This window comes from Odocoileus virginianus, chromosome 26, assembly GCF_023699985.2.
Source record: "Odocoileus virginianus isolate 20LAN1187 ecotype Illinois chromosome 26, Ovbor_1.2, whole genome shotgun sequence".
NCBI classification, from domain to species: Eukaryota; Metazoa; Chordata; class Mammalia; order Artiodactyla; family Cervidae; genus Odocoileus; species Odocoileus virginianus.
The window spans coordinates 20,986,064-21,009,245 of NC_069699.1; the positions used below are offsets into that span (position 1 = coordinate 20,986,064).

Below are 23,182 nucleotides of genomic sequence, written 5' to 3' on the forward strand. Positions count from 1 at the left end.
GTGAATATTTTGTATCAATGCATATATGTAGAATCTAGAAAAACAGTACAGATAAACCTATTTGCAAGGCAAAAATAGAGACACAGATGCCGAGAACAAATGTATGGACACCCAGAGGGTAAGAGGGGTTGGGAAGAATTGAGAGACTGGGAGTGATGGATGTATACTATTAAGTTTATAAAACAGATAACTGATGAGCACCTACTGTACAGCTCAGAGGAAAGAAAACCAATATCTCTGGGGATGTAGGGAACAGAATCTAAGGGGTGGTCTCTCCAGGGAGCTGCCATCAAAGGACTCTGCTCTAACCCTATTCTGCCTATAGGGAAGTTCTAGTTCCTGAAGAGGGAGAGGGCTTGGCTGGTTCAGCTGTGTCCATCAACACCTCCATCCAGTGAGAGGGCAGACTGCCAGGATCAACAAGCTTAGGGAGCTGGCACAAATGTAAAAAGGCACTTTTTGAAAAGATATTAAACTTTTTCCCATGCTATCCAAAATTCTTTCTGATATTATCTCATCTATGAATCCAGGAGAAGTGACATGTCGGCTACAATGTAGGACAAGAGGAAGCCAGACACTGAAGACTGGCAAAGTGTTTTTTGATCCAAGGGAAAGGCAAGGGCAAAGGCCCTGAGGCAGAGAAGAGCTCAGTGTCTTTCATTAACTACAAATACAGTGTGATTAGAACTAACTGAAAGAGTTAGCAAAGGTACATCCCTCAAAATACAAAGACAATTTGTTGCTGAAAATGTGAACCGTCACCTGAGCCTTCAGCAAGTAGCAACATCAAAGATCACTGATCACGGATCATCATCATAAATATAATGGAAACGTTTGAAATATAAATGTGACATAGAGACATGAAGTAAGCAACTGCTGTTGGAAAACAGCACCAGCAGATCTGCTTGATGAAGGGTTGCCACAAACCTTCCGTTCAAAAAAACACAGTATCTGCCAAGTGCAATAAAACAAGGTACATCGGTACCTTGAGCAAGATGCTCAATATCACTGAGCCTCAGTTTATTTTATCATCTTTACAGAGGATGAAATATTATGATCTAATATTATAATCTCTCATTAAAACTCCTAGGGCAAAATTGTGATTTAGAATTTATAATTTCTAATATTAAGAAACATACTACGGCACATAGTTTATTTTAGATAATATTTCCCAAATATTGGCATGTAACCATCCTCCCAGGTGGTGCTAGTGGTAAAGAACCTGCCTGCCAATACAGGAGACATAAGAGACGTGGGTTCAATCCCTGAGTTGGGAAGATCCCCTGGAGAAAGGAATGGCAACCCCCTTCAGTATTCTTGCCTGGAGAATCCCACAGACAGAGGAATCTGGCGGGCTATGTATGGTCCACAGGGTTGCAAAGAGTCAGACTCGGCTGAAGTGACTTAGCACACAATCACAACCATCCAATCAATATATGATTATTTGTGCAATTAAACATGAGATTAAAAAAAAAAAGACAAAGTCTGGAGCCTCTTTTGGTTTTGCCACCAGATGAGTCAGCTACAAACTTGCCAAAAATAAACAAAGAAATTAGTATGAAGAAAAAGAAAAGAAAAATATCCCTTCAGTTTTCAGAGCATTTTGGATTTCAAAGATACAAATATAGGATGGTGGGTCCATTCCTGAAGGCAGGGGTGTTCCTTGGTCCTGGCACCAATGGACAGTCAATACACATTTGATGACTTTCCCTTCTCCATCACTTACACCCCCCCCCAACCCCCGCAACATCCCTCCAAGTCAGGATACCCAAGTAAAGCAGAGTGACACAAAGCACTCCTGCCCAGGATTCTTCCTATTTTATTGGTTCCACTTTGCGTCATGAACTTCAGTTCCTTCCCATCCCCAGGGTCTGCAGGCTTGAACAAATGTGGAGGTTTGCAGATCACAGAGCCTGTCAGGTCTACAATATAATGGGGCCAACTGGGAGCGCCACCGACAATAAAATCCCCCAAAGAGAGCAAGCCTATCCAGAGTTTCTAGGTCAGAACCCACTCTAACAAAGTGAGCCATGAAAGTGCCTTTATATAGTAACTTGTTTAATTAAGATAACAGATGTTACTATTAGACGAGTCCTAGTGAGCCACTATTTAATTGGACACTCATTCACACGACTTGTGACTGGTAAAAACCAGTTCAAACAACCATTTCCTTTGTATGAGGGCTTTTTTTTCCCTCCCTGCAATTAAATTGAATAAACAATGCACCCAGTGCCCATCCATTTAAAAGAGACAGGTTTAATGGCACAGGAGTTTAATATGAGCAATAATGTTAGAACAGAATAATTTCTTAGTTTAAAAGGCAAGTTTAACCCTCAATTTTATCTATCAGGCACTAAGTCAGGCTAACAATCAGCTGCTCAGGAAAAACAGCTGAGAAAACCCTCACTTGGGGTGTTGTTAGACGTATGTTATTTATAACAGAAGAGAGGTCTGACTGTAGCTTTCATGTTCAAATTTTAATACAATCTTGAAAGGGATAATTTACAACCTGTCATCCATATCAGTATGACAGAGGAAACAAAAACAAAAAGAGGAGGATGAAATGTCAGGGGATTAGGAGAACCACCAGGGAAGACAAAATTCAGAGATTCTATTATTTAACCATTCATGGGAGAATAAAAGCAACACTGTGCTAGATATCATGAAATAGATTGCTGTCCAGGTTTCCACAGCTAGTCTCAAGAATCCCTACCTTGTTCTTCCAAACTTTCACTGGCACAAAGGGACAGAGATAGACCTAGATTTACAGACGCTGTGGCCTGCAGGGTTTAGGTGGGTCATCTGCACAAACCAAGTGTATGAGAATACGTTTTCACAATACACTCTGCTTACATTTGAATGCAAGAACATTAATTATAAGCATAATAAAACACTATTTTACTATAGTTTTTGTTGGAAATGTGTGGGCCTTTGGGCCAAGTTTTATTTTCATTTTTTTATAATGAAATAGATACCATCAATATGTTACTTTTACTAAAACTCTACTGCAAGAAAAACAATAATTCAAGAGCAGTGATAAATGGCCGACTGACAGTACATCTTAACATGGGGAACAAGGGTGTGAAGTTAACTGGAGGTTTCAAGGCCTTGCTAAATGGGTAACTGTTTCTCACCTCTGGAAAGCTGAGTTTATAAAAATGCAGGCTGGCTGTTGTAGATCATTTAGGTATTTTTAAAAAATAATCAATAATCTGATTTACATGACATATTTCAAATTTTAATTTTAATGGTTGGAATCTAATTAAAAAATAAAAGCATAATGTTGGATAATATGTTTGCCAAAGAAAATCTTCCTGAAAGCAAGGTTCAGTGAATCTTGGCTAATGATTTTGGAGACCTTCTGATGGCATCCTTCTGGGATTCTAAACCCTACTCTTGCTATAAACGTTTATTCCCAAACCAAAAATGGGAAGGGGTTTCTTTAGTTTGGACATACAGTTACATGACCATAAACTTGCCAGTAGTTAGTTGTGAGACCTGCTATGAGTCACCTAATCCCTGTTTCCTCATAAACATAGAACAAAAGTGCTGGTGCTGGGGAACCAGTGATCCCTACAGCCTGGGAAGCCATGCTTCCCAGGACAGCATGTTCTGAGGGAATTTTTTCAAATCACGCCCTGAGATTCTTACCATACACTCCTGGGCTCCCTCCCTCCACTGCTTTCCATCCCCTCTTTCTCCTATAAACAGGGTGTGATTAATCATTTTAAGCAACAGGAATATGTTGCAGTCCACAGGTATGCTGGGGGTAGAAACAAATTGAAAATCCACTGACCTATTGATCGCTAAAACTTATCTAACTGTAAAAGTCTCATAATCAGAAATGACACTAGTTACATGAAAAGATATGCATCCTTCAGAGAAGATCTCTGGACCCCCCATCCAATGTTCTTATTCTTACTTGCATATGTAAGTAGGAGAGAAGAGATCCAGCATTCAAATCTTCTACCTCACTTTTGAAAATTCCAATTTTCAAAGCATGAAAATCATGTTTTCTTGGAAGTTGATTTTCTTAAGATATTTAAAATAAAAAATTTTAAAGTTAAAAAAAAGGTAAATCACTATGAGTACACAAAACAATTTTTTTTTTTTCCCAATCATGACTTCATTTTCCAGCACTACCAAAATAAAGGGGCTTCCCTTGTGGTTCAGCTGGTAAAGAATCCGCTTGCAATGCAGAAGACCTGGGTTTCATCTCTGGGTTGGGAAGATCCCCTGGAGAAGGGAAAGGCAATCCACTTCAGTATTCTGGCCTAAAGAATGCCATGGACTATATGGTTCATCGGGCCGCAGAGAGTCAGACAAGACTGAGTGATTTTCACTCACTCACCAAAATAAAAGAAAAAAGAATTCAAATGTAAGCTTTTTGATAAGAAAATGATTGAAAGCAAGAAGAGACATTTAGATAAGAAAACAAAACAAGAAAAAACCCCTGAAATTGACATATTTTTTATATGAAACTTTGTCTTTCAGCTTCTTTAGTTAATATTAATAAGTTGCTTTTTTTCCTTTAACTTTCTTTTTTAGGCTTGCCATATATCCACCTTCTGGGCAAGGGGCATATGCCATATTAGACTAACTAAAGGCGTCTTTTTTTCATGCAATTCAAAGCAGAAAAGATATTCATTGTTTGCATAAAAAAAAAATCATAGGTACTGGACCAAAAGGTTATCTTATTGGTCCAGTACAAAAGCTGGATTGTCTTTTAAGATTTGCTTTCCCTCCTGCTTTCTTTCTTTCCTTCCTTCCTTTCTTCTTTCTACCCTCCCTCCCACTTTTATTTTCTGTGGGAGACACAGAAAGAGAATTCAGAGGAGACAAAGTCCCGAAGGGTGTGGACTAAATATTAAATGGCAGAAATGATAAATGCTCCATCACCAACATCATGGGTCTTGGCTTTGAGTAATTATTAGAAAGCAAATGTATGTCATATAATAGAAGAGGAGCTGGTTTAAAGAGTTCTCAACTGGATATTACTCTTAGCTCTAAAATTCTACTACTTAGATTCTATTTTATTTTTTAATCTGTGCTCTAGTGGTCCCAATAATAAAATGGAAAAGTACAATTCCTAGTTATCTCAAAATGCTGATGTTAATAGAAAATTTAACAAAGCAGATGTGATGTTCCCGTGAGTGTTTGAAGGTGGGGTTAAAACTAAAACAAAGCAAAACAAAACCCATTTTTCTTTAGGCCGTGTTCTTGCCTTGTGACTATGCATATGATAAATGTAGAGGTGATCAGAAATTAAATACTAAGAACTTTTGAGGAATAACTCACCAATGGATTTTTATACAACAGTGTAACCACAATTCCACTGTTATATAGTCACACATATAGATGCATACATCTGTAGGCAAAGTGCATATTCCTTCTGGGCAAAGCAAACACTTTTAAGCCAATTGGTAGGGAGCTACTTCTGGCCAATACAAATACCTAGCATTCTAAAACTGTATAATATAATGATCTGAATAATGTCTATGCTTTATAACCAAGTATTTACTAATCAACATACACTGCTGGATGTCAAATTAACAAAGAAGATGATGAAGCCTCTAAGAAACTGCTGTGTATTCCTGAACTGCGCTTGAACTTTTAGTTTCTTCACATCAGAGGAACCAGGAATAAAGTACTGTTCTTCCTCGGTTAATTGCAGGCCTGAGTCATTCACATCTTTATTTCATATTAAAAAATAGCTGGTCTGCTTTTGATTTAGCTATTCAGTTGTAATGACTAACACTCTTGTGGAAAAATATGTCAGGAAGAACTTGAGAGTATCTGTAGCTTTTATCATGCTTTCTCCATCTTTGACATGTAGACAGGAATAGTTAAGGGTTGGTGGCTCAGTGGTAAAGAACCCACCTGTCAGTGCAGGAAAAGTGGGTTCCATCCCTGGGTTGAGAAGATCCTCTGGAGAAGAAAATGACAACTCACTCCAGCATTCTTGCCTGAGAAATCCCATGGACAGAGGAGCCTGGTGGGCTACAGTCCATGGGGTCGTAAAGAGTCAGACACGACTCAGCAACTAAATAACAACAACTGGAATAGTCCAACAAGAGATGATGGTGCTTGAGTGAGGGCATGGGAAAAGCAGATGGAAAGGAGGCAGACTCCATATATTCTTTGGAAGTAGAATCACCAAAATGTACTAATACACTGGATGCATGTGATGTTGGAAGAGGGAAATCAGAGATGATTTCTAGATTTCTGACTGGAGTGACCAGAGTTAGATGGTGCAAGTAGGAGAAGAACAGGTCTTAGGGTGCATGTTGGTGGTTGGAATGAGTTCTGTTTGATGCATGTTGAACTCAAATCATTCAGTCTTGCACTGAAGATGTACATTTGGGAGTTCTTAGTACAGATGGTGAGTTTAAAGCCATGGGAGGAGGTGGGATTATCCTGGGACAGGGTAGAAGCAGGGGATCGCAAAGTGGATGAGAAAGATGAAGATGCACTGACCAGAAAGATCCAACAGAAAGTGAAAGAGGAGGGAGAGTGTGATGATGAAGGAAAAAGCAGGGGTGACTGAAGGTGTGTGAGTCCTTGAGAAAATGACAAGGGGGAATAATCATTTTAAAGTGTGTTGTTTTTTCTTCTGAGTCAGAACATATTGAATTCACCTAAAAAACATTTTTTTTTTTGGTGTTAGAGCAGGCAGTTTCATTTTTTCTGAAACAATTTTATGCATCCTTTGGAACAAACTACCTCTTTTGGAATAAAACCCTTTAGAGCAAATCAATACGTGGGAAAGTCAATGTGTGCAGAAGCAACTGAAAAATATCAAAAGCGCAATCCAAATCTTATCTAATTTCTGTCACATTGACCATAGGTGACAGTTCAGGCATCTTTTTTTCTCAAGCATACAATCCCCGCCTCCCACCATGCTCACGCTTTCACAGATGACTCCGACTCTCATTTTATCAAGATCATGGTCAAGGCCATATTATATGGAATTCCTCAACTCCCTCTTTATACTCCCTTCTCTGTGCCCTCACCCACCCTCTCTTTCTCCCCAAAGTCAGAGAAGACAGGTACGTCCTTCTTTCCCACAATAATTGATTTCAGGTCCAATACCCTCCTGTCTCCTTGAGAATATCTCCCTCTCTTACACTTTTAACTCCTTCTTTACCTTTGTGTGAGCCCCTCAGGCTATAAAGATGTCCCAGTGTCCTCCATCCTAATAAGATTCTTGCCACAAACAAGGCACTCCTCTCCAGTACACCTGATATTCCTCTTTTCACTATTTGACATCTGCAAAAATCAGTTACTACATCCAACTGCAGAGCCAGCCAGTAGAACTTTTATTGAAAGTGTTTGTTTCAAGGTTACTTTTGACTTCATTATCTCCTCTCAAAATATAGTTTGAGGTCTTCCTTCTTTTTTTAACTTTTTATTTTACATTGGAGTATAACCCATTAACAATGTTGTCACAGTCTCGGGTAGACAGCAAAGGAGCTTGGCCAGACATATACATGTATCCATGCTCCCCCAAACTCCCTTCCCATCCAGGCTCCAACATAACATTGAGCAGAGTTCCCTGTGTGCTATGTTAGGGAGGTCCTCATGCTTTAAAACCTCTCAGCGATACCTGACAATGTCAAGTGCTGTCATTTATGACACCCATACTTTCTTACCAACACCCCAGTTTCCTGACTCTCCTCTTAGCTTTCTGATGATTTTTGTTTTCTCTTTCACACACTTGCCACAGTTCAGAAGAATCTATCCAGATCAGATCTCTTTTGTTTTTTCATTTCTTTTTTCCTCAATGAAACTTACTCTTATCTAGTCTTAATCTCTCCCATGAACCCCAAACTAGCATTGCCAACTCTGAACTGTGCTATGTCCCAGCAAGTAATGACATGTCGGTAAGTGTTTAACAACTGGCCCTCTATGGAAAAGAATGTCCCGATGTATACCACTTTCTATGGTGTAAATACTCCCACCGTGATCAATGTCATCAACATGACATCAGTGAATGTGGTCCAGGAAAAGATGTGCCCCACTGACTCTTAGGAGCCCATCCAAATGGGGTCCAGGACACCTCTGCATGTGAAGCCTTTCAAATTCAACACAATAACACAATAACTCATCATCTACCCAAGCAGTTAGTCTACTTGCAGAGATAATAAGCAGATATTAAAAATCCCTTTTTATCATTGGTCAAAGGATTCAGTACTATTTTTGCTACGTATTTTGCAGCCATTTGAGCAGGTTATCCTGCCTGGATGGAAGAACAATCCCATCAAATATCTCCTCTTACATAGAGCTGCTTCTAGCATTGCTGAGCTAATACACATAGTAATTTTTAGAGGTATGGAGGGTTAAATAATTTATGATAATACTATCAATGATTTGTTTTACATAAAAATTTAAAGCGCCTATTCTAGGATATAATTATGTCTCATGTGGGCAGGATAGTTGAATTACAACATATTTATTATTCTGGGGAGAGGTGGAGGGATTGTATACATTACAACACAGACACACATGCACACACACAGCAACTTTGTTTAATAGAGTCTTTTATCCACCACCTGGATTTCTCATCAGGCAACCTATAATTCTACTATATGTACCCTCTAGGTGCCATATGTTGTAATTATACAGAGAGCCAAGTGTTGCTCTAATTAGATCATTTGGCAAAAGGGATTTAGAAACACCATGATGGATATTTACTAGTAGAGATCTAATTAACTCTGGCATATCTGTAACTGAAATATGAGGATAAAACTCCACAACAGAAATAGAGGGTCAAACATAGTACATGATACTAGACCTTCAATATTTACATAGCATCCGCACAGTCTAGCAGATTCTATTTCTAGAGATGACAAAGTTAGGAGGAACCCACATTTATCTGCCTTGTCTCTACTGGGAAGGCATGAACACTGCCTTTCTGGTTTTAATATCCAGTCACATCACTTCAGTTCTAATTGCTCTTAATTACATGCCACTTTGGTTTGAATGTTTTCATGATCACTTAAATCCATTTGATGATGCAGAGCTATTTTCTCTGAACAAAGGCACTGCTGAGGTAGTTCAAGGACTTAATTTACCTCTTTTCCAAGGGGCTTAGGTGGTTTTAACCCAGCCCTGAAATCAGACCATTATGCCTCCTTTCCCCAGGAAACTAGGAAACCATGGATCTGAAGGCTGCCAATTTATTACTGAAAATATGAAATGAGTTAACAGTAAAGGCTGATCTGGCCAACTTACCCACATTAAAGATGTCAGCAGTATTCCAGTTTGAAAAGGGAGGTAATGAAAGCAGAGTTTTATTTTCCCTAATTATTGACTTGGGCTTCCCTGGTGGCTCAGGCAGTAAAGAATCTGCCTGCAGTGTGGGACACCTGGGTTTGATCCCTGGGTTGGGAAGATCCCCTGGAGAAGGAAATGGCAACCCACTCCAGTATTCTTGCCTGGAAAAACCCCATGGGCAGAGGAGTCCATGGGGTTGCAAAGAGTTGGACACGACCGAGTGACTAACACTTTCACTTACTGACTTTCCATGAGACTCCATGCTCTCTTAAAGACGAGAGAAGCACCTAACGCTCATTCCTTCCTCAGGCAAAGCTGGTACAGACAGAGTTTCTGGAATAAGTGAGACATGGATTTGAACACCAGCCCTAATATTACCAAACTCTGCAACCTCAGGTAGGGTGAATACCCTCTCTGAGCTCATGTTTCCTTATCTAAGAATGGGGTTCATAATAGGGCTGATCTCATAATGTTTTTCTGAAGACTAAAAGAAAACATATATAAAGTGTTTTGCAGAGGGCACAGTAAAGACTGAAAAATAGCTAGGTAATATTATTATTCAAAAACGGGAGAGAAGTGATGGCCACAAGAGAACCAGGAAATATGGGAAAAGAGCCAAGGTAATCAGTATCTTGAATCCCCAGCAATTCCCAAAGCTCAAGGTTTATTCATGAAGGTGCTAGTGACATAAAGGGAGATCAAAGTCTCATTTCAACTTAATAACTACAGAGATTTCGGAGCTTCTTCAGAGCCAAGCTGACTCACAGCATTTCTGTCACTATTATTTTATATCTGTCAACATTATTTCAAAGTGTTAATCATCTCTTGTTCGAAAGTCTGAAGCATCTCCCTACCAATTATTCTTCCATTTCCTCCATCTACACTCGACTGACACCCAGTTTCCCACTTGGCTGGATCCCTTTGACTTGCTCATGTCTGTCCCTTCATCTTGATCAGACACGAGCCCCACACAGAGACCTCCTGCTTCCCCCTCTGCAGGCCCCTGTGCACCACGTTCTTTCACAACTGCTTAAACTCACTTCCTGTTGGAAGCCAGTTCTGGCAGAGCCTGCCTGACTCTGAGTCTCTTCTCTGTGTGTTCCCTAAGCACTGACTCCTAACTCTGTTTGGAAGATGTTACGTTAATATGTGCTTCCCTGGTGGTTTCCAAGTTGTTTCATGTGTGTATGTACTGCCATAATAGTTGAATTTTACAAAACTTAGGAAGTGAGTCTTGGGATTTCTATCTTCTCTCTCCTCTTTATCATTGTAAAAGTCATTTTTATAATCACCAAGTTAAAATAAAAAGCCCTCCGCAAAACCACAGTCAGTATAAAACCATAGATCCTCAACCTGGGATGAAGAGCTCCCATTGCTTCATTCTTTTACTTGTTTTCTAGAAATCTGGGGAAGAGCATCAGATATATACTCTCCACTCTCATTGCCCCTCATCTTTTGTGTCTTCACCTTGAAAGCTCCCCTGGCTGATTTCTCCAGGGAGTGCAAAGCTTTGGGGGCCTGAAAAGAAGGTCCCTTGAGTGAAATTTGGGAGCCACTGAAACAGAAGGGACAGCATTCAGACTTCCAACCTAATTTATTTCCTCTTCAATTTGCATTTCATGGACTCCATAGAAGTGACCATTTTCCCTGGTGACTTAGATGGTAAAGAGTCCACCTGCAATGCAGGGTTCAATGCCTGGGTCTGAAAGATCCCCTGGAGAAGGGAATGGCAACCCATTCCAGTATTCTTGCCTGGAGAATTCCATGGACAGAGGAGCCAAAAACATGTTGTGAGATGGATGGAGGCACAGATTTTTTTTTTTTCCTATAAAGAGTCAGATTGTAAATATTCAAGGCTTTGCAGGCCAGGTGGTTTCTGTTGCAACTGCTTAACCCTGTCCCACTGGAGCACAAAAGCAGCCTAGACAATTTGTTCAAGAATAGTATGGGGCTGTGTCCAATAAAACTTTATTTGTAGACACTGAAATCAAACTCACAAACACAAAATTTATAAGGAAGGGAGGGAGGGGAGGAAGGAAGGAAAATAGGAAGGAGAAAGAAAGAAATCCACAGTCCCAACTTCTAGGGAAATCACTGTTAACATTTTAGTGGTGATTCTCCCAGGCTTATTCTTTGCATGTCTCTCAAAGTATGGACATGTATATGTGTATTGAGACTACAGAATGATATTTTATATACTGTTAAAAAATCAAACCTTTAAAAGATGAATAGTCTCTTCCCTTTAAACCACTGTAGAAATTCTGTCCCTTTTTAAATGGCACCTGTAGAACTCAGATTTAAATTAGGTTGTTCATGTGGCTCAGATGCTCAGACGTGTCCTACTCTTTGTGACCCCTATGGACTGTAGCCCACTAGGCTCTTCTATCCATGGGATTCTATAGGCAAGAATACTGGAGTGGGTTGTCATTTCCCCATCCAGGGGATCTTCCAGACTCAGGGACTGAACCAGGGTCTCCTGAATTGAAGGCAGATTCTTTACCACTAGCACCACCTGGGAAATATATAAACATATGTTGTTTTATACATATATAGGTTGTTCATAAGTTCAAATGAATCTGTACAAAGGAAGTGTGTGATAAATGTTTATTGAATTTAATTAACCAGGGTTGTGATATGGGAAGTTTCATCTTGGGAAAGATTTGAGTACAGGCTGGTTCCAAACAAACCAGTTAAGAGGTTAGCTGAACAGCTGCCAAGTCCATCCACAAGATAATGAGGGCAGAAAGTAGGACACGGGCAGAGGACTGACTGACAAAGAAAGAATGAATGTGGAAGAAACCTGGAAGGATTTTATCATCCGGTGTTGTCTTTAGGTTGGGAACCTAATTTTAAATACTTCCATATAAAAATTCACTTCTCTTGCCAGCATATCCTTAGGCATAACCAATAACCATGAGCACATGAATAGAACAGGTGGTTGCCTGAATCTGGACATCACTTTAATTCCTGATCATAACACAACAAGACATAACTATACTGAGGCAGAAAAGACCGGTGACTGAGAGCTAAATTTATGGAGTCTCCACAGGACAGGGTCTGTGTACCATTACACACATTTAAAAAACAAATGTCTCTAAACTCTTCTGCAACGACTCTTCAGGGGAGCTCGAAGTCGTAACTATTTTATGCATGGCTCTAGGAGAGACAAACGGAAGGAAAGGGAGAAAAGTTCCAGGTCTGAACTGGAGAGCAAGATAAGCTCGGTCTATTTCCATGTCTATACATGCAAAATTAAAATGAAATAGTATTACCAATAAGCGGGGCAACAGATTCTATCTAGTGCAATGATGCTCGAGTTGCTTTGATGTTGTTTTGCCTCCAAGGCAGGATTTCCATTATGATGGAGATGAACTGCCTCTAATTATTGCAATAACATAATTGTTCCCCAGGGCAGAATTCCTAATAACAGAGCTATACCGCTCCGCAGCAACTGTAAGAGATAGCCTGAGGGCGGGTTTCTCATTAAGAGCACATATAGACACTTTGCCTCCAGAAGAGAAACAGAATGCCTGAAGCAATAAACTTTCTTTTCCACACAAGGATTCGATCAACCTTCGGGGCAAATACCTGCCATCACATGTGCCTCTGCCCCCCAGATTGCCAGTAGCTTTAGACCAGGCTTTCACACCTTACATACAACATCGAGTTTGGCTGCCCTGTGCTTAGAGTTTCTTCCGTGTATTACGTGAATTTCAACTCTTCCAAAGACTTCTGGGAAGAGAGGCAAATTAGTAGAGCCATGATCTAATTCCACTGTGGCAGAAGACTGGGGGTTCTTTAGTCAAGACGCAGGAATTTTATTCCTCTTTGGTATGAACAGTCTCACAGAATGTTAGACTTGATCTGATTATACTGTGGGCTTCAGACAAACGTAAACATGTATTTCAGTCTGGGAAGAAGTGCCTAAGAATATGGACGATTGTACCATTTCACTGTGTCTTTGAAACATGTCCACAGCGGCCTCACAGTGCTCCCCTGAGGTGATGCTAAGGTTCCTCAATGCGGTGGGCACTTTGAGTCATTATTTTGTCATCTCTTGGAAGCAGCAAGCACTTGCTCCTTCCTGACCCTTTCTACTGCCTTGGTTTCTGTTTCCTCGCTTCTCCCACATCTCGGAATCCCCCGCCCAGCGGGCTCTGCTTCCACCCACTTTTTGCATGTGCCCGTTTCTCAAGCTTCCTTTCTTTGATTCACAGGTGTTCTCATTCTATACAGCTCTCGGGGTGTGCTTATCCACTCCACAGCTTCTTATCAACCGGTGACATGTGGGTCTCTGTCTTTACTCTCCCGAACTCAGACACAGATTTCTGGTTGGACATTCTCATTCACTGAACACTTAGTCTGTACCAGGCACCATCCTAGGGGCTAGCATTACAGAAGGGGACAAAGCACAAAGGGCCCCTTGTAACCATGAAGTAACCTCAGAGTAGAAGAGCAGGGTGAAGTGATCTGATGTGGGGACTCTACTGGACTGGACTTGCTTTGCTAGCTCCAACGATGGAGGAGGGGGCCATGAGCCAAGGAATGCAGGTGATTTCCAGAAAGCGAGACACTGATTCTCCCCTAGAACCTCCAGAAGGAATGCATTACTTAAGGATATAATAAGACTATTTATTTCTTTATCAATACTATTTTAATTCCAAATGGCAGCTTTAATTTTGGCTTTCAGAAAGACATTGAAAGAAATGTGTAATTTTAACTCAAGGAGAATAATTTCTGACTTATGACCTCCAGGGCTATAAGGTGCTAAATTTTTATTGTTTAAGACACACACACACAGACACACACACACACACACACACACACACTTTCCAGTCTCTGTCTTCACAGAATTTACATTATGATTAAATGGAGAGGGGGGAAGACAGATAATGGGAAAAAAAGGCAAATATGCAGCATGTTAGAAGGTAGTAAGAACTATGAAAATTATAAAGCATGAGAAGAGGATGGCGGCAGTGTTTACAATTTGAAATAGGTTTGAGGGAAAAATTTTTGCTGAGAAAGTGATATTGAATGGGATTCCAATCTGAATGTGACGTCACCACTTGAAGGCACCTCAGATTTCACATGTTAATACTCATTTCTTTATCTTCCCCTCTCAAACTTAGTTTTCTCTTCTCAGTACTGTGGTCAATAGCTCTGCCACCTACCAGCTGCTCAAGTTAGAATCTTAGAAGTCACTTTCTTTTTTCCTTCCTTCTTTTTAAAATATCTCTGCTTAATAGGTCACTTAAGTTTAAAAAAATAATCTATCTGTCCTCCCTCCTATACTATCAGGAGACTGACACTGAAGTCCTTTCGGTTTTCATTTTAGCATACTGCCTGCAATTGGTCTCTCTGTGTTTCTAATCTTGTTCTACTCTGATTCTTTCTCCATGTTGCAAGCACAGCAATCCTTATGCAGCACGCATATGACCGTGCACTCTCTTGCATAAAATCCTTCAATTTTCTCTGGGAGTTCAAGCCTGAACTCTACAGACATCAAATTCAAGGCTTCCACAATCTATTGTTGGCCTACATTTTCCAATGTTCCTTCTAAATGTATCACCTATGATTGAAAAACATATTGTTATTTTGCTGCTGGGCCCGTGCACTAATCTAAGAGCATCTTGAGGGCTGGGTTTATGTCTCCTCCTTATCTCTCTAGTCAGTGCCAAGCAAAGGGCTCAACATATGGCAAGCACAGAATGAACGCTTTGTTCATTGATCGAAATCTATGTCGGCTAGTTTCGCAGAACAGTTCCGCTGCTGTTCTGAAACCATGCCTGTGAGAGGCAGGCTGTAAGTTTCAGATTCTTTCCAGAAACATTCAGTGATATATCTATACTTAATTATTATCCATTAGCTTGACATAAGGTATTAGCCTAACATTTAAAAGGAAGGAGAGACATTCTTAAACATGAGTAAGAATAAGAAGTCTTCATTTACACATGGTTAACTAAAGTAACATTTCACTAATTTCTTCAGCTTCAATGAGAAATAAAATATTTTCTCTAAGTGAATTTTCCAGACAACTAGATTTACCCCTTTAAGCACTAAGTTAATTGTTTAAAATAATCATTGGGAGGGAGTGGTTTTTCTATGATGTACACTTGTTTGCCTTACTAATCTAAGCTAGCTGAAGATGGTTTTTCCTCTTTAGGGACACAGTGTAATAATAATCGTCAATCTTTGCTACAGAGTTCAAGATACTTATTCCCTTATTAATACTGTTTTAATTCTGAATGGCAGATTTAATTCTGGCTTTCAGAAAGACATTGAAAGAAATGTTTAGGACAGTAAGAGGATGTCAAATAACATGACATGAAGAACATCAGGATTTGGACTTCGAAAATAATTGAAAGGTGACTTGAGAATAGCATATCGGTATATAAAGGGAAGAGGCATGGTGGAAGAGAATTAGATTTTTTTCTTAATATAACTTCAGAAAGCAAAGCAAGAAACAATGAGTGGAAATTACAAGGATATTGGTTATGAGGAAATACTCTAAAAATTAGTCAGGTCCTCATGTTAGACATAACCAGGGATGGTGAAGGTCCACCCATTGTGGGGTTCCCTATCTGGGAATGGAAGCTGAGTTCCATGACTAGGGTAGGAATTGGACACTGTTGCCTATCTAGGACACTGTTGCCTGTCCACTTACTCTTCTTCTTGTTGTAGGACCCTATGTTTCTTTGAGAAAACCCCTATCGCATTCTCAGTCCTCAAGGTCTTAGGTGGAGCTTTCTCAAGTGCCTCTTAGGATGGCATATGACCATGTCCTTCTGATCAGTGCATCATATCCCCTTGAATATTTTTGGTTCAGGGAAAATCACTGACCAAGGCAGGTTTATCCCATGCCATAAGCATCTATTCTGCAGCTGTGAGAAGTTAGAAAAGAGGGAAAGCATGGTGCTACCAGCAGCCATCCTACCAACAGGAGAGGACAGCCTATCAGAAAATGGAGCCAAACCAGAGGAAGACACCAGTGAGAGAGGAAGCCAGCCCGCCAGTCCCGCCGTCACTGGGTCAGCTCCTGAACCCAGGCACACCTCAAGTCACAGCCCGGCCCTGGTGTTCTCAGGTGCAGAGCCAATATACTGCTTTTGCTACTGAAGCCGGATCTGAGTTGGGTTTCTGTCACTTGTAACCAAAAGAGTCCATGTGAGTTGGTTTCATGTTTCCTTATGATTCTAGGTGCCTAGGTTTTTATTAATGATTCTCTCATTCTAAATTCTGATGTTTTTGTTTGTAATAGATCAATCTCATCTGCCTCAAATGCCTTCTGTCCAGAAACTAACAGTAAACAAAATTATCAACCTTTTTCAGTTACATGGCTTAATTGCTCAATGAATCCAAATAATTTCACTGCTTTGGTGATGAGTAGAGGCCTCTCCTGAGGACTGAAGTACTTGGGTCTCTGTGACAAACCATCTCTGTTTTAAAGGCCTGATATTGCCTGTACTGTGATAGCTGGATAAATATACAAGAAAACAAACAAAAAATATTTATGCTTATGGATATGCTGCCTACACAATAGTGAAGTTATAAAAATTGAAGATTAAATCTTTCATTTAGATGATTGGTTTAATATATATATATATATATATAAGGTCAGTGTAAATATGATTTAAATTCCTAAAGCCTTTAAAAACCAAAATAAGCACATACAAACGTATTTTAAAAATTGTTCACGTTAACATTAAACTAGTATTTCTGAATCCATACCCATTGAGGTAACTATAACACCACAATGTGAATAAGATCAAAATGTAAACATTCAAAAATGTTGCTTCTTATACTTTTAATGTAATCTCCTTTGCAGGCAGCTGATTAGCTAAATTTGAAATAAAAAATCACTTAAGCAGTGTTTGGCTAAGTCAAACCATAAGCTCTAGGGAGAACATTAATAACAAGTGGTGCTTGATCATAAATTTTGTTCCACTGAAACTTGGTTTATAGCAATATTCTGTAATTGAGATTAATCATCTTTTATTCAAATGTCAAAGGCCATCATTCAAAAGTCTACAGATAACAAATGTTGGAGAGGGTGTGGAGAAAAGGCAGCCCTCCTACACTGTTGGTGAGAGTATAAATTGGGGCAGTCAGTACAGAAAACGGTATGGGGGGGTCCTCAAAAAAAACTAAAAGTAGACTTTCGTATGTTCCAGCAATTCAACCCTTGGGCATATACCCAGACAAAACTGTAGTTCAAAAAGATACATGCACCCCTATGTTCACTAGTAGCTCTACTTACAACAACCAGGAAATGGAAACAACCTGTGTTCATTGACAGAAGAATGGAAAAAGAAGACATGATATGGGAACTTCCCTGGTGGTCTGGTGGCTAAGTCTTTACATTCCCAATGCAGGGAGCCTGGATTCAATCCCTGGCCAGCTAACTAGATCACATATGCTGCAACTAAGAGTTAGCATGCTGCAACTAAAAGAAATGTGCACACCACCACAAGAAGATCGAAGATCCCACATGCCACAACTAAGATCCAGCTCGGCCAAATAAATAAATAAAATATTTAAAAAAAAAAAAAGATGTGGTACACACACACACACACACAAGAATATTACTCAACCATCAAAAAGAATGAAACAATGCCATTTGCAGCAACATGGATGAACCTAGAGACGATCATACTAAGTGAAGTAAGTCAGAAAGAGAAAGACAGGTACAACATGGTATCACTTATATGTAGAATCTAAAATCTGATACCTCAACATATTTGTGAAATAAAAGCAAACTCACAGAGAATACACTTAGAGTTGCTAAAGGGGAGAGTGGGCAGCCAATGCAAGGAATGGGGGTTTGGGGTTAGCAGAGATAAACTATTATATATAGGATAGATAAAACACAAGGTCCTACTGCATAGCACAGGGAATTATATTCTGTGATAAACCATAATATCCTGTGATAAGCCGTAATGGAAAAGAATATGAAAAAGAGTATGTATAACTAAATCACTTTGCTATAGAGAAGAAATAAATGCAACATTGTAAGACACGGGAAAGGCTACTCAGTTCAACATTCTTGCCTGGATAATCCCATAGGCAGAGGAGACTGGCGGGCTACAGCCCATGGGGTCACAAAGAGTTGGGTATGACTGAGTGACTAAGCATGTTACATTATATTGTAAACCACCAATACTTCAATAAAATGTTTTAAAAAATCATTCAAATGTTAACAGCTTGCCTTTTGATTCTTATGATTCCACATCTCAAAAGGGAATTACAAATCCGTATATTGGAAACTATTACTCAACACTGTACATACTCAACAAAAATTTTTCCTTTTGTGTTGTTCTAGTAATGTCAATCCTTTTCTAAAATAGGAATTCTAAACTTTTCACTTATGAATCCTATATATGATCACTTTTGTTCATTTATTCACTTACTTAGGTTTCTCTTTTATCAAAAAGACATAGAGGAAAATGGCAGAATTTCTTCTCTGTCAACAAGGAAATCTCAGTAATAGCTTTCTTATTTTTCACCCTTTTCAGAAATTACAAGAAGTCCAGTTGAGTTTATCTTTCTCATATCCCAGCAGGCCATGGAGTAAATTTGGTCCATGGATGTGTGGCCCATACTGTTCTAACATTAAAACTTTTTAAAAAAAATTACTGACATTTAAAACTTAAGATAGCTCAACTTAAACTCCATATTTCTAGTTTCCCTTGAAAAATGAGAAGGTGGGTAGGCACTGGACCTGTATTTCCATTTGGTGGCAATAATATGCTAGAATTGAGTGGCAAGTGTCTCCCATGGATGGGACACACACTTAAGTCCCTACATTCACCTTTAAATTATACCTAGCCAGGGACTTCCCTGGTGGTCCAGTGGCTAAAACTCCAGGCTCCCAATGCAGGGGGCCTGGGTTCAATCCCTGGTCAGGGAAACAGATCTCACTTGCCACAACTAAGAATTTGCATGCTTCAACTGAAAGATCCCGCTTGAGGCAACAAAGATTGAAGATCCTGTGTGCTCCAACTAAGACTGGGCGCAGCCAAATAAATTAGTTAAGTAAAAAACAAATACATGCTTTGTTAAAAAAAAAAAATAATATAATATATATATATATATATTATACCTGATCAGCTTTTAAATTCATTTTCATGATGAAAATCAATCTATCTGTTTAACACACTGTGAGTGAGGTAGAACCTAGAAAGAGAACAGTGAGGACACAGCACCTATGGGGATAAAAAGTGCTAACACTGACAGTTTGGGTCATGCCTGGTGATGGTGGAGGTGGAGGTGATAACGACCAGGACCTGAGTAATGACGGGGAGTTTCCTTGCTTTAAAGATACCCTTAGTGCCATAGAAATGTTGAGGCTATATCTGAACCCTATCAATCAAGTCAGAAGAAAAAATTTTAAAAATTGGGGAGAGATAAGCTTTGTGGTAAGTCAAATGGTAGAAGAAGTCAAATTTACTTAGTAAAAGTAATTCTTGGTATATCATTTTCCCAAAGTTAATTTAAACAACCTATAGCAATGATTAAATTATAGTCATGTTGAGTGGTCATTAATACTGTTCAAAAAGTTAGGCTGTCCTTTTTCTTCTAGGCACACAGAAAGACTGAATTTCCCTGTTGGGCTGAATTTGGGAAGAGCCATGCGACTTGGCCATCAAAACATGAGCAAAAAAGAAGTGCTTCACTTCACAAGTTTAGCACCCTCTTCTCCTTCTGCAATTTAAATGTTCCAGAGAGTGCTATTCTACCAGCCTAGGCTTTAGAGCGCAGCAAAGCCCCCAGCAGACCTCTGGTGGGCATGCAGTGTGGATGAGAAATGTCCTTTTGTTTTAGGACACTGTAGCTTGCTTGTGACAGCAGCAAATTTTATTAGCCTCTCCTGGATTGATCTTCCATGTTACTCAAACCTCACTCATTCATATATCTATTTTTCATATTATTTAAAAATATTTTTCTTCATAGCAATGTTGTATTAAAACTTTTAAAATGTAGCCTTAATCTAATAATGTATGTGGTACACAAAATAAGAAACTGTGCTCTCAAGTTCCAACTTTGGCTCCAGATTTGAATGTCAGGCCAGTAATCAGTAAACTATACCACTTTCTTGATATAACAGAAATCAGAAAGAGACGCATATTATGCATTTACTATGTATGAATACACCCTCTATAAACCATATCGGGTTTGTTTGCAAAAATCATTAATAAGGACAACATCATCAGTGTGATGATCTACTTTGCATATGTAAATCCAAAGGTGTACAGGTGTTAAAGGCGATATGCACACATTTTTACAGGCTTCCCCATGACATCGTGGAGTACTTGACCTTTAGCATCAATTAAAATCATTATGTATACAGCTGGTAAATGTTATCTTATGCATGATGGATTCATGCACAATCACCATTTCCAACACATATAAGTAGATTACAGAAAGGGGTGGGAGATATTTTATAGTGGTGACAGCCAAGAAAAGGTCTTAAGAGATACCTGCCATTTGTCACAATATGACCTAAACCCCCAAACAACCCATATAATTACACTGCATAAAAGAACATGCGTTATAAACATAATTCATGTATAATAAGAAACACACATTTGAAGAGTTTAGATATCAGAAAGAAAAAAAAATTTTTCAAAAATAAGTTTGAAATAGAGTTCTTAAAAGACATGATTAAAATAATAAAAGCCATGTTATTTGAAAATGAGTTCTGGAATTAGAGACAGTTTGAAAAAAAGGGAGAGATTAACAAGAGACATACTAGACACTGCCAAATATTTGACGGGTTGCCATAGCAAAAAAGAACTGGAATTACTTGTTTATGGGGAAAAAAAAGGAGGTATTAATAGAATGGAGAAAGATGGTCAAGCCTACAAATAAATTTTAAGCTAAAATTAAAAAAGACATTTCCAGTTGCACATCTTTGGGCAGCTCCAACACCCTTCAACAGGGATCATGTGATCTACCTGTGCAAGAAAGGCTTTCTAGAATCTTAATATCAAGAAGGATTATGAAGACCTGCTCATTTACCACTCTTTTCCAAAGCTTCAGATCTTTGATTAGCATTTAGTTCATGAAGAGCTGATCATAAATTCTTCCCTCTAGGACTATTAACAACAGACCTATAAATTATTATGGGTTAACCACATACTTAAAATATTTCAAGATAATACCTTTCATTTTCTTTTAATACGTCCCTTCCTTTCTTCCAGGTGTAGATTGGTTTCGGAGAAGCCTTTGGCTTACACTCGATGACAACTTCACCTCCCACTTTGACAAGAGTTACCCTTTTTAAGAGGGTTCTTGAAAAATCTGGACCTACAGCTGGAAGAGAATACAGAAATGAAATAATTATTATGGGAGAAAAAATCCACTGGTTCATTCATTATAGTTTTTCTTTCTGCAATGCACTTATTATATCAAAGGGAAGAAGTTGCATTTTTTTTCTCTGAAGTACAGGAGTAACACTGGAAGTTTTGATGGATTTATGAAAAGTTGAGCTATAGTTTGTATACAGTAAAATGCACCCATTGAAAGTGTTCAGCTTGATGAATTTGGAAAACTCCAACAGGAAGATCAAAATATACGCTATTCCAACACTATACATAGTGAGGGATTCTTTATGAAAACTACTCTATGTTCAGATGAAGAAAATTTTTTAAGTTTTACAGAAGCAAAAGGGAAAGACGAAAAAAAGCCCATAAGGCACTTTTCCGATTGCGTAGGTGAAAGCACCCCTTCCTTGACAGTTACTGCCTTTGTTCTCTCTCACAGCAATCTGAGCGGGTCTCCCTAAGAGGATGTGCTGAAATGTCTACAGCATCACCCTCTGTGAGCGCCTCCTTAAAAATAATGACTTAGATCAGCTTTCCACTATCACAGCCTAATGCAATGCATGGTTCTTGCAGGATAAATTGTGACTTGCTCTTAGAAAACTCTATTCCATGCTTGCTACCAATATTCTAAGAAAATCATTCAAGTTGACACCAAATACGTAGTTACATGGAAATAACATTAAATAATTTCTTTCTTAAAACAAAAGATATTCCTCTGTATCCTTAAAGAAATATGAAAGAAGCCTTTCTGAAAATTTTCCATTTCCTTCTGCATTAATTACACTAATATTTTAGGGTCTGTTGTAAGCTGTTATCATATTAAAAATCCCTGACTCACTGCAGCTTGACCTGATGGAATTTAGAATTTCATACTATGTTGAATATGAAATTTAAACACAAATACTAGCCACAAATTACTTAGAAGAGTACAGGAAATGAGTATGTATGTATGTGGGTGGGGAGGATGGGGATCCTTTTTTAAATGTACACAAACCATATGTTAGTGATTTAAAAAATAAAAGGTTTCAGCAGAAGCAAGTTAAACCTTCATTAAGTGCTTCTGTTATGAAAATATTCTCAGTGTATAGAAAGAAAGAAAGATGGGAAGGTTACTTTTTAATGGGGTGTTGTAATGTACACACGGGGTTGGCTTTACTCAGTGAAGGTTAAACTAAATAAATGAATCTAGTAAGCAACTGCTACCTCAGTCGGTATGCCTTGGATTCATGAGGGAAGTCTATAATTCAAAGAGTAATTCCATAATGATAAATGCAATTAATAAAGAGACTGCAAGTACAAATGCTTGTGCTTATAATGAGATAAATGCATTCCCTGTATGATCTTCAAAATTACATAATGAAAATTACAGGGTTCTGAGAAATATAAGGTCAGGACACATCTACTCGATATTTATGTAACATGAATACTAACAAAAACAATAATCATTCTAGTAAGTATATCAGCATGATTAAAAAGATAGCTTAAATTCCTAATAGATAAACACTACAAAAACAAAACAAAACAAAACAAAACAGGACTTCAGTTGTGTGTGTATATGAAGACAGTTTGGTGAAACAAGGAAG

The 23,182-nt window shown here is 38.8% G+C and overlaps 1 protein-coding gene across 13 annotated transcripts in view; it reads right to left on the reverse strand.

Moving 5' to 3' along the window:
* Positions 1–23,182, reverse strand: part of CNTN4 (contactin 4) — a 971,999-nt gene that overhangs the window by 137,748 nt on the left and 811,069 nt on the right. For all 13 annotated transcript variants that reach the window (XM_070455652.1, XM_070455651.1, XM_070455646.1 and 10 more), the window contains one exon: positions 21,438–21,588. In XM_070455652.1, coding sequence (XP_070311753.1) covers positions 21,438–21,588 — 151 coding nt within the window. The remainder of the gene's footprint in view (positions 1–21,437; positions 21,589–23,182) is intronic.